Source organism: Chelonia mydas, chromosome 1 (assembly GCF_015237465.2).
Source record: "Chelonia mydas isolate rCheMyd1 chromosome 1, rCheMyd1.pri.v2, whole genome shotgun sequence".
Taxonomy (NCBI): domain Eukaryota; kingdom Metazoa; phylum Chordata; order Testudines; family Cheloniidae; genus Chelonia; species Chelonia mydas.
This window is the reverse complement of record NC_057849.1, coordinates 234,201,864-234,214,699: the sequence shown is the minus strand read 5'-3', so window position 1 is coordinate 234,214,699 and position 12,836 is coordinate 234,201,864. Positions and strand designations below refer to the sequence as shown.

Here is a 12,836-nt window from a genome sequence, read left to right as displayed (position 1 = left end):
ACACACACACACACACACACACACACACACACACACACACACACACACTCTGGGTACGTCATTGTTCTCAATCTCTCTCTCACACACACACACACACACACACACACAGCAAAATTCATGCTTTGAAATCAATAGTGAGGCACCAGGGATGAATGGTGTCCATTATGTGTATGCCTGTGATGAGATTTTGCACCATTTGCCATGTGCTCTTAAATGATGCTGCAGGTACTGGTGAAAATGAGAACTTGCAATTATGGTAACCTGAAATAACCCTCCGTTCTTCCCGCTCAGTACTCTCCCTGTGTCACCAATATAAATCTACCTATCTAGTGTTGAAAGAGCAAGCAAGAGGAAGTAGAAAGACAGGATGCTCAGTGAAGAATTTTTATTTCCCTTTCAAATGTGTTAAAATATTCTTCCTTCTGCCTCCTCATACCTGTCCTCTCGAGTTTATGAAGGTAGGATGACTACTTACATTTATCTGCTTTTTTTTCATACTATTAAATAAGGGCCGAGCTGCCAAAAATATACTCCTTCAAGTGCTGAGTCTCCCTACACTTGCCTGTAGAGACTTATGCTGAAAAAGCAAATAAGGGTCCCACAAGGAATAAGCCTATTGTTTAATAAATGTTCAAGATGACACTACTACCTGAAGCAGTATATGTGTTCACATATGAGATATCCCCAGAAGATTAAAGTTACCTTGTATTTGTCAACACTCGGCGTTATCTGGAGTACTGGCACTTTCTTGCTAATCACTTCTTCTCCTATTTGAATCAAGGAAAAGTGACATTTTTAGAAGCATTTTGGAGGTTTTATTTTTCAAACAACAAAATAAAAAAATAAAAAGCAAAAACAAATGTCAAAATAAATCCAAATTGTTAAATCATATCTGAATGCTGAGCATATGTTCCTTTTTCTTCTGCTAATCCCAGATGTTAATTGCTCTAGGAGCTACATTTATCATTAAGCTCCCCTTTTTCGTTTTTTGTCTCTTGCTGCATTTTGTCAAACTGAAGCAGGACATGCTGTTGATAAGAGACATCTTATTTCTCTTAGCCCTGTAAAATGCTGATGACATTTGAATGCTGGAATCTGAAAAGGCTCTTGTGCAGCATCCAGTTCGTTATAGTGTCAATCCCAGTAACACTGATATAAATGTGGCTAGTCTAACCACATTAAAGCATGGACAGTCTGACATGCTGCTTTATGAAAAAGCTAATAAAATGCAATTACTGTCCAGCTTTGATTCAGAACTCTTATAACTGTTCATTTTGAAATTCACATTTTTATTGCACTGCACAATATTTGAGACCAGGGGATTTGGTTTATTACTTTACTGCTCTAAAACTGAATTCAACTACCTTTTACATCTGTTTACTAGAGCACTGTGGGTCAGTTAACACAAATAAAATCTCTAATCTAGCACAAGAGGTGAGGCCTCTTTAAACAATGTGGTGAAAAATGATCCTCTTCTTCCTATTTGCATGTCTGAGCTCTGTCAGAAAGTTAACTCTTTATTAGCCTTGTTAGAATGGGAGGGTACAGAGAGCCAACAGAAGATGTTTGCACCACTTAAGTTATGTGGTGCTACAGGCCGTACACTGGTCCAGTGAATGGGGTGAATTTCACCCTGCATGCAGGGGACCAATGCAAGACCTTCTGCACCACTTCCTCTCCACAGAAGGGCTGTACAGGGGGTGGGGTTGAAATATTTTGCAGCATATTTACCAACTAGAAACACTAATCTGAGACCACGTTTTGGCCTTGCTGTTGTGTGGCATGCTGACCGGAAGAAGCAAAGACATAGTGTCCCTGAGTCATCCAGCTAGTACAGGGCAGGATGGCTCATGGGGCCAAGGTAAAACTCCCTCAGGTGTGCTTCTTTCCTGCTTCCCCAAAAAGGGGCAGGATGCACCCTTGTTAGTGCCTGCTGTCAAACCCAGTTTTTGCACAGATGGTCGGGGCTGTGATTACACCCCACTCGGGTGTGCATCTGGATTCATAGAGCAACATCCAAGGGAGTACTAGGGCCCTATCCTGCCATGCGGCCCTGCAATGGAAGGGAAGAGGCTCCCCTTTCCTGCTTATTCCTCTAGTGCATGTGCAAGAGACAAACCAGCCCGTTGCCCTTCGGGACCAGTGTTGGAAAATGGAGCACATCCCCCACCCATTCACAGCATGTAATATTTCTGTTGTTTTTTTTATTTGATTTCAGAATGAGCACGTCCTCAGCTTTTTCCTCGATGGGTCCAAAACCGACTGGCCAGAAGAATCTGCACTTGTTAGCCTAGGCATGTACATTATTAATTTTGATCACTTTAAGAGGGAATAGGTCTTGGTAACATTAAATGCTGCAATGCAGAGGTGGGTCTAACCGAACCCACTGGTAAACGTGTTGTTTGTTTGTTAATGTGAGTATAATAACCAGTAAGTAATTCAGTTCACTTTTTATTTCCTGACTCGTAGAAGTTAACACAAATATTTTTTGAATACAATCTGCAGCCCCAATTGGCTTTGACATCCCTTCCCCTACTAGTTGTATTATTTCTAGCTATACTTACGTCATAATTAAAGCAAATATATATTTATACTTGAAACAAACTAGGCCAGAAGCCATTTTTTTCTTAAAACCCCTCTTCATATAACAATCTTAAGAAGGAGGATTTGAGGTATGACAAAGTATCATGCATGTGTTGAGACAGGGAAAGAATAATGTATGCTAGCAATGACCTGTCAATGAGAGTATTTCACAATGAGTGGGGCATGTAAATAACAGAATATGTGGTTAATCTTGCCTAAGTATGCATTGCTTATAGAAATAGCACTACTATATACAGCTCCTCAGTAATTAATAATACTCTGCACGTTGTTTCCTTAACATGTCTAAATTCCTAACCATCTCCCTCTTCTGTCCTGAAGCCCCACCAATGAGCTGTCTTGTTGGCTTTGTTGTTACCTAATGCTGACTCTTGCATATCAGCTCATCTTCTGCAGTCAACTTTGGGGGTGCGGGAAATAAAACCTAATGCCGAAGGCCACGGTTCTACTCTGATTGCACCAAAACAGTTCAGCCATTTGCTGTATATTCCAAGCGATAAGAAAGCTCCAGGATACCCAGCTATCCACATTTCATAACTGAGTGGCTGTTAACAATGCCACATCCCTTCCATGTCCAATGTGCTTGTTCCTCTTCTTTATAGACTGAGCCCCTGCTCCTTGGCTATACCACTCTAGTGACACAAAGCAATTCTAATTCTGGTTTAACCAACCACTGGAGGATTCCCCTTGTGTAGAGAGATCCTCTGTTGGTGTAGAATTGCTATAGTGGCTCCTACTGCCCCTCTCCCTGCAGCACAAGAGCCATGGCCAAGACATCTCTGTACCCCATCAATTCCCTTAGGGCCATTGGAAACTGGTTATGGTTGCTCTGATGATACCCAGATGGCCCAGGATTGGGAAGATGCAAAGCACTGACAAGAGAAGAGTTTTGTTGCAAAAATTCAAGCCAGACCTTAAATACAGCTTGTAGCCTGGGTTCATGGGCTATGTTCTATAGCTCTCTATGGCTTCTTTTACTGTAGTATCTAAGTACCTCGCAGTCTTAAATGTATTATCTTTCACAACCCTGAGAGATCAGGAACTACTGTTAACCCCCTTTTACAGATGAGGGACTGAGACACTGATGTCACATGATGAGTCTGCAGAAGAGCAGGGAATTGAACCCAGTGGACCATCCATATAAGTATTATGTAGCCAATGGTACACTGGTTAAAGAAGAAAACCTTTCACTCTGTGAACTGGACCATCATTTATTTTCTGAGTATTTAGTGAGCTACCAAGCTATCATATCAATAACCCAACCTGTTGGTTAACTCTTTACATTTTTATGGTGATGTGGGGGCTCCGTAAGACGAGCCAGAGAGAGGGGGATACAGCAGATGTACAAGTTAAGATCAGTAGGCCTTGAATAATCAGAGATAGGGATGTAGGAAGCTGTTTGCCTGCAGGGTAACTTGGCTTTCAAAACTCTGGGAAATGCTTTAAATAAGCAAAGCATCTGTGTCTTACAGGAATATTCATCTCCAGTTACCCTAGAAAACACTAATTGTTAAAGATTTTGAGAGTAAGACAATCACACAGATTTTTCAGACTGAAGTAGTTAATGCCCTTTCTCTTTGTTCTAATGTCCAAATCCTGAGGTCTTTGCATGGCTACGGAGGGGAATTTCCCCCTGGTTTCACATTATTTTTGTTTGTATCTCAGTAGCAGTCATAGATCAGAGCTCCATTATGCTTGGCACTGTACCAGCACAGAACACAAAGAAGGCCCTAAATTGCATAAAGAGAGTAGCCACCTCCAGAGCACTGTTCCCTCAACTTCCTTTGGAAAGTGGGAAATGATGTGTGTTGGGTCTACAGGAGTCGAAGGGGGCTGGCAGTTCCTGAAAGATGTAATACTAGAGGCTCAACATAATGCTATTCCGATGCAGTGGAAAGATAAGAAGAGCCACAGGAGACCAATGTGGCTGTACAAGGAGCTTTTTAGCTATCTAAAACCCAAAAGGGATACATACAGGAAATGGAAGGACTTGCATGTCAGTAAGGATGTATAGGTGGGAATAGCACGAGTATGTAGGGACAAAGTCAGGAAAGCCAAGGCAAGGAATGAGTTACAACTGACAAGAAGTGTTAGAGACAACAAGCAGGGTTTCTACAAATATGTCAGACAAAAATGAAAGATCAGGGATGGCATGTGCCCACTGCTCAATGGAGAAGATGAGCCGGTAACAGAAGATGATAAGAAGGCGGAACTGCTCAGTGCCTACTTTGCTTCACTCTTCATACAAAAAATAACATGACCAGAGAAGGTATTATAGAAAATAAAGGGAAATAAATGCAGATCAGGAAAAGTAAAGAACACAGCAGAGTTCTTCTGACTAATTTGAATGAATCAAGTCAGCAGGGCCTGTTGCCATTTATCCTAGGGTTCTGAAGAAATCTCAGAGCCATTGGTGATATTTGCAAGCTTATGGATGATAGGAGAGGTACTGGAAGACTGGAGAAGGGCTAATGTAGCGCCCATCTTTAAAAGGGGGGGAAAGGAGGAGCCGGGGAACTATAGACCAGTCGGTTTGACCTCGATACCTAGGAAGCTACTAGAGCAGTGTATAAAACATTCCGTTTGCAAATACCTGGAGGATAAAGCGGTGATCACTGAGAGCCAACATGGATTTACCAAGAACAGATCATGCCAAACCAGTTTGATTTCCTTCTTTGACAAGGTAACTGGTTTGGTGGAGAAGGGGAATGCGGTGGACATAATACACTTGGACTTTAGCAAGACTTTAGACATAATCCCACATAACATTCTCATAAGTAAGCTAGAGAAATACAGGCTCAGTAGAACTACCATTAAGTGGATGCATAATTGGTTAAACAACTGGAAACAGAGTAGCTATTAATGGAATGATGACGGATTGGAAGGAGGTCTCAAGTGGGGTTCCACAGGGATCTTTTCTGGGTGTTGTGTTATTTAGCATGTTTATTAATGACCTGGATGTAGGAATAGAGAGCATGCTGATCAAATTTGTAGGTGACACAAATCTAGGGAGGACTGCAAATACTTTGGAGGATAGAATTAAAATTCAAAGGAGGCTGGATAGCTACAACAAATCCTGCATCTTGGCAGGGGTGGGAGGTAGACTAAATAACCCTGGTGGTCCCTGCTAACCCTATGATTCTATAATTCTATGGGGACAAGAACAATGCGTTGCCCTGTGTGGCCCCGGGTTCCCATAGAAGCCCTGGGATCTTCCTGGCTTGAAGGTGGGCCCTAAGCATATTCTCAAGGAGTGAAGCCCATCCCTTTAGTGGAGTGATGGTGCAGAAGGCAGGGAATTCTGTGTGGAGACACCTTCCCTCTTCCCTTTCCCCGCCCAGAGGTTTTACTCCTTTTTTCTATATATGGGATGATTCAGGCCTCCATTTTTACTGTCTCTCTGTTCTGGCAAAACTCCACTTGGCTTTAATAAGAGTTTTGCCTGAATGAGAACTTGGTGATTTGTCCTTCAGCCCTGTCTCTTAGTTAGAAAGAATGCCCCATAACAAGCAGATTATGAATTTTGATTGACATCATCCTTCACTTACACCACTTTAATTTTCAAAGATTGTAGGTAATTACACTTATTAAAGAGAGTACAATAAAAATTAAAATGTATGAATTTATACTATGCTCCTAGCAAAGAAGAGATTAAAACTCAGTGCCAAATTTACTTTGTCGTGAATACAGATGCAGTATTCCCACTGGGATGCATTCTGAAATATACTCAATATTGTATGCATCCTGGTACTCTTAGCCTACTATGGGGGGAACAGGTATAAAAAATGATTTTGCCTAAGGTGTTTCATGATGACCAAAAAAAATGTTATTTTGTGGGAAAATATCCATCAAAACAATTTTGATATTCAGTGATGATGATTATTTTTCTGTTACTGAATAACATCTACTGGAAGTATTAAAATTCCAGACCATTCAGCTATACACTGTGAAGAAATGAAATGGTTGCTGTCATTTCTAATGGTTCACATATAGGACAAGGTCTGTGTTGGCACAATTAGGTGATGTCAGTAGAGTTGTGCCCATTTATACCAGCAGAGAAATAGGACCTATCTCCTTTTAAAACAAAAGCCAGGCTCATTGAAGGGGGGAGATGTGCATTACACCTCCCTGTGCAGGCTTTACTCCCAGTGCCTAGTGTGGGAGTCACCCCTAGAGAGACCAGACTGTTGTACTAATCCTTGTGATACATGACAACTCTCTCTGCTGCACTTGCTTATATGTGCTTCTTGTTGTGTTCCTAGTATTTCATCTTTTGCAGGCCATCAGTATTTCATGATGTCTTACGAGGCCAAATCTAGGAAAGAGATTGTTAGGAGCTAATCTTTCAACAGTTGATGACAGGAGGATTATAATTCTCTACCAAACTGTCAGTAGAGCAGTTGGTCATTTTTGCAGTATTCTACCCCAATCCACTCAAACTGAACTGGTTCCATCAGCCTTTGATGGTAGATCATTAAAACAGGTCTTGAGAGGAAAGGTGTGAGACAAATCAAGGGATGTAGAAGATAGAATAAGATTTACCTACCTTCAAGGTGTGCTGAGAGCTTGTTTAGTTAGTGTTTACATAGCACTTTGCAATCCTTTGATGCATAAAAGCAAAACATTCTTCCAGGGTAGTTTCCCTCAAGGAGATTTGATCAATTTCTCTGTATCTGTGCCTTACTTTCTTAATTTCTCATACAACATGGCAACTACAGTGAATGGTTTGTTTAAAAATGATTCCAGAAACATTGGAGAGCATAAAGTAGGGCTGTAATTTGCTTTAAAAAATGGCCATCCAAATAAATAAGGGGAACACAAACCTGGCAACACTGCAAATCATTCAGCCTGAAGTTGCAATTAATTTCCAAATAAATTAGCTGGCTTAGTTTGTAATCATAAAAAATAAATAAACCCACAGCTGACTCAAGCCTTACCCTGGAGTCCCAAGGAAGGAGCATCCAGAAGTTATATTAAAAGAACTTGTGAACTCTATTTAGCCCTGGGGCCATGCTTCGGGCACTCATGGGAGCTTTTCCGTTGACTTCAGTGAGCATCAGATCAATCCTTAGAAGTCAAATCTCGATTCGATTGAAGTCAATGGGAGTTCTGACTGTGTCTTCCATTAGACAAATGTTTGGCCCTTGTTTATAAGAGAGAACAGACAGAGCACACCACCTTTTAACAATGCAGAGCCCAAGCATGTGGGTCCACCAGCTGCTCTGTATCCAGATTGGGCATCAGAGCAGGTGTGCTCCATTATAGTTTAGGTCGAAATTCTGGTCTCAAAAGAAAATGGCAAAATGCCCATTGACTTCAATGAGACCACAATTTGGCACTGAATGCAGGGGTTTCTAAACTGTTACCTGATGGCTAAAAACAGCCTGATGGCATCTGGCTGCTATTGTTGATGGTAGCTGATGGAAGTTGAAAGTGGTTAATGCCTCAGAGGAGCCCACTCAGTGCCTTGCTGAATCAGACTCCTTGTGTTCTTTTTTTTTTCCTTTTTCTTCCTTGTGTTCAGTTCATTTTATCTTTGTTGTTAAAGCCGTTTCATATATACATTGGAAAAAGGCAAAAAAAAATTTAAAATAGCCATGCTTATATCTATGGTGTCTTTTTCAGACCTCAGACTTTCATGTGATTAAAATATGTATTTCCCCGATGTATGGCACTATCCTCAACCTAGTTAAACAATTCATACATTTATTTCTTGTATATAAAAACACCAATTGCAAGTGAAGAATTCCTCCATTGGATGGAAGGTTTCACTTTCTAAAACATTAATAGAACAGATAAAAAAAGGGGTGGGGCAGGACATGATGCTCAACTGAATTCTAACACTGTAATTTATACTCTGAGATCTGATGCACTTTCTAAACTGCTGAAGTTGACCTCTTGCAATTCACAGTATCAACAGAGCCCCCAAGAGAATTGTACCTTATGTTCAAACATAACTCCCTGTTTCATACTCAAGTATTCTATCCTCTGTATTGTTACAACTGCTTTAGCACAATTCTTATGGCTATTTATTTAACCAATTTCCATGTGCTTCTAATTACCCAAGAAAAACACTGAACCTATGAAGTTGTGCAATTCATTGGATTTTTTTCCTTCCCCTCCTGTCACTGTTTAAGTGATTCCTAATGATGCTCACCTAGTCACTATGCAATATCAGAAGGGGGTTGGGAGTAGATTGTTATAACAAAATCATTCTAGCATTGAAATTAGGGCTGTTGCACGCTTAAAAAAATGAATCACGTGCAATTAATCGCACTGTTAAACAATAATGGAATACCATTTATTTAATTTCTTTGATGTTTTCTACATTTTCAGATATATTGATTTCAATTAACACAGAATACAAAGTGTACAGTGCTCACTTCATATTTATTTTTATTACAAATATTTGCACTGTAAAAAAACAAAATAAATGGTATTTTTCAATTCACCTAATACAAGTACTGCAGTGTAATCTCTTTATCATGAAAGTTGAACTTACAAATGTAGAATTATGTACAAAAAAACTGCATTCAAAAATAAAACCATGTAAAACTTTACAGCCTACAAGTCCAATCAATCCTTCTTCTTGTTCAGCCAATCGCTCACACAAGCAAGTTTGTTTACATTTGCAGAAGGTAATGCTGCCTGCTTCTTGTTTACAATGTCACCTGAAAGTGAGAATAGGCGTTCGCATGGCACTGTTTTAGCTGGCGTCACAAGATATTTACATGCCAGATACACTAAAGATTCATATGTTCCTTGATGCTTCAACCACCATTCCGGAGGACATGAATCCATGCTGATGACAATCCGAAGCGGTGCGGAACAACGCATATTCATTTTTATCATCTGAGTCAGATGCCACCAGCAGAAGGTTAATTTTCTTTTTTGGTGGTTTGGACTCTGTAGTTTCCGCATCAGAATGTTGCTCTTTTAAGTCTTCTGAAAGCATTCTCCACTCCTCACCTCTCTCAGATTTTCAAAGGCACTTCAGATTCTTAAATCTTGGGTCAAGTGCTATAGCTATCTTTAGCAATTTCACATTGGTATCTTCTTTGCATTTTGTCAAATTTGCAGTGAAAGTGTTCTTAAAACAAATAAGTGCTGGGTCATTATCCAAAACTGCTATAACATGAAATATATGGCAGAATGCTGGTAAAACAGAGCAGGAGACATACAATTCTCCCCCAAGGAGTTCGGTCACAAATTTAATAATGCATTATTTTTTAATGAGTGTTATCAGCATGGAAACATGTCTTCTGGAAAAGTGGATGAAGCATGAAGAGGCATATGAATCTTTAGCGCATCTGGCACATAAATATCTTGCAACGCCAGCTACAACAGTGCCCTGTGACTTCCTGATCTCACTTTCAGGTGACATGGTAATTAAGAAGTGGGCAGCATTATCTCCAGTAAATGTAAACAAACTTGTTTCTCTTTGCGATTGGCTAACAAGAAGCAGGACTGAGTGGACTCCTAGGCTCTAAAGTTTTACATTGTGTTGTTTTTGAGTGCAATTATGTAACAAAAAAACCCCTACATTTATAAGTTGCACTTTCACGATAAAGAGATTGCACTACAGTACTTGTATAAGGTGAAATGAAAAATACTATTTTTTTTTGTTTATCATTTTTACAGTGCAAATATTTGTAATAAAAAAATATAAAGTGAGCACTGTACTCTTTATATTCTGTTGAACTGAAATCAATATACTTGACAATGTAGAAAAACATCCACAAATATTTAATAAATTTCAATTGGTATTCTATTGTTTAACAGTGCGATTAATCATGATTAATTTTTTTAAATGCGATTAATTTTTTTTTAGTTAATCACATGAGTGAACTGCTATTAATTGACAGCCCTAACTGAAATAAATGTGGCCAGTTTACAAAAATATTTTTGAAAAGAATAGGTATGCAAATTATTACAGCAGGAGGACAGCAGCATCTCTGCTTTCTAGTTAGGCAGATTTTACCTCTTCTGTTCAGTTTTCTGTTCATGAGAACTTAGCAAAGATTTCCCTTGCATTGCATGGTGGCATAGGCCATGCCAGAGACGCATGTCTTTCTGTTTAAATAGCACCCTTTTTTTGGCGGTGGAGGGGAAATCAAAAAATATCACTTGAGTTCAGGACTTGTGGTTCTGGGTTTGGGGCTCTCTGTAAAGATAGGGAATAGTTATGAAGTTCAGATTTTGATCTGAACTTTCCCAAAGTTTTGGGAGTATTTGGATTATCTAATTAATTATCGAGCTGCCATCATGATAATGTCTGAGTACCTCCCAAGTATCTATGTATTTATTCTCCAAATCTTTTGTAAAATAATTTGATGCCTGTTGCACAAATGGGGAATTGAGGCACAGAGAGACTAAGGCCCAGATTTTCGAAGATATTTAGGCGTTCTGCACAGCGTCACAATGCCCAACTCATTTAGAAGCCTAAATCTCATGTTCAAAAGTGACCTAGGCTCCAACATCTCACTGAAAGTCAATGGGGCACAGGCTCCTGAGTGCCTAAATCACTTTTGAAAATGGGATGGGATTAAAGTAGGTTTGTCACAGAGTGGCAGATTCCAACACGCTGCGTGGCAGACTCAGCACTCTTTTCCTGATGCTTCTGTTGATAATGATGTAAGCAGAACAGAACCTCATTCATACTTGCATAGCTGTACTGGCATGATGGGGTTAACGTCTGCTGCCGTGGAGGAGGGGATAAAATGGTGTCCATCCCTCCCCCAGCATCCCTCCAGAATTGTCCAGCAGAGACCCTGCCACAGTCTGGGTGCACTGGGATCTAGGTGATCCACCGGGCCATGTGGGGAGTGGGGGTGTGAAATCTGCAGAGAGGAGCCAGCCACAGATTGGTAGCAACAGATGAAGCCAAAGCAAGGATTGCTACCCTTGTGGGGAGAGTGCGTAAAGTGGAGCCCAACTGGGGTCATCCCTCCCATCAACATCTTCTTAGTCCGGTGGCACAAGGACCCAGATGGTGCCTCCACTCCCACCCCATGGCATGATGGAGAGCAGTAGAGAGTAGCCAACCAGAGACTCCAGCCGGTAGGAACAGGAGCAGCCAAATCTGGGACCTCTCGACATTCCAGTCAAAACAGATCAAAGTGCTCTGACTTTCTCTGCCCTCTGCTGATTGGCCGTTTGCTCCAGCCCTCCCTACCTCCCTGCCTTCCCCCTTCCTCAGGCTCTTCATCTCAGCTTCACTCCACAACTGCCTTGCCTTACCCTCTTCTCCTCTGCCCTGTCCCTCTCACCCTCCTTGCCCTCACTTTTTCTTTTCATTTAGCCAGTCCTCTCCCAAGTATCACCCCATCCCCCAAAATGGTGGACCTAACATAACAGTTGCTGCCATCCCATTGTTCACTCTGCTTGTGTGTTTTACCCCTTCCCCTCCCTGTGTCTATCTTGTCTTATTAGACAATATTGTTTCATTGTGTGTACTCCCCCCTCTACCTCTATCCAGCTGTTGACTCTTGGCTTATACTTAGATTGCAAGCTTTTGGGGCAGGGACTGTCTTTTTCTTGTGCGTTTTTACAGCACCCAGCATGGTGGAATCCTGGTCTATGACTGGAGCTCCTAGGCACTACAGTAAAACAAATAAATGATAACAGGAGCAAACTCTCACTTTTTTGTTAGTCTAGTAAATGGATATAATGGGCCAAATTCAGTCCTAGTGTCAGTAAAATGAAACCCTACTTGTTTCAGTAAAGTTAGAGTAGTTTACATCAAGGTTGAGGATATTTTTTTACAGCAGGATAAATAATGAGGGTTAGCTATCTCTCTACAAAAATCCTAGTGGAGACAAGAGACTGTCATTTTTACTTCAAGCAACGTGAGGTCAACCACAGGTGGGAGGTAAAATGTTGACCTCGACCTAACTACATCACGGTAAAAGCTACGTGTGCCTCTCCACTAGGATTCTACAGCAAGACCAGCTAACCTGCATTCGTTATCCCACCGTTTTTAAAAAAACACAACTTTTCGGTGAAGACATTTGGCTCAATGCCTCTAAAAATACTAATAGGAAATACTGAGTTCAGATTATAAACCTGACTGGGCTTGCATTCAAGGTAATGGAATTTTTGCCACTGGTTTCAGTGTGAACAGGATCAGATTGTAACTGCATATTAATAAGAATCTGTGCAAAGTATCAGGGCCATGGGATCAGGCCTGCAATCAGGGGTGAAAGTAAGGCGGTACGGGCAGGTACAGCGAACTG

General features: G+C 40.8%; 1 protein-coding gene across 1 annotated transcript in view; it reads left to right on the top strand.

Annotated features, from left to right (window-relative positions):
• The window catches only part of PIK3C2G (phosphatidylinositol-4-phosphate 3-kinase catalytic subunit type 2 gamma), a 275,645-nt gene that overhangs the window by 219,477 nt on the left and 43,332 nt on the right, over positions 1-12,836 (top strand). Inside the window, exon 29 of the mRNA XM_037916093.2 lies at positions 2,219-2,294. Coding sequence (XP_037772021.1) covers positions 2,219-2,294 — 76 coding nt within the window. The remainder of the gene's footprint in view (positions 1-2,218; positions 2,295-12,836) is intronic.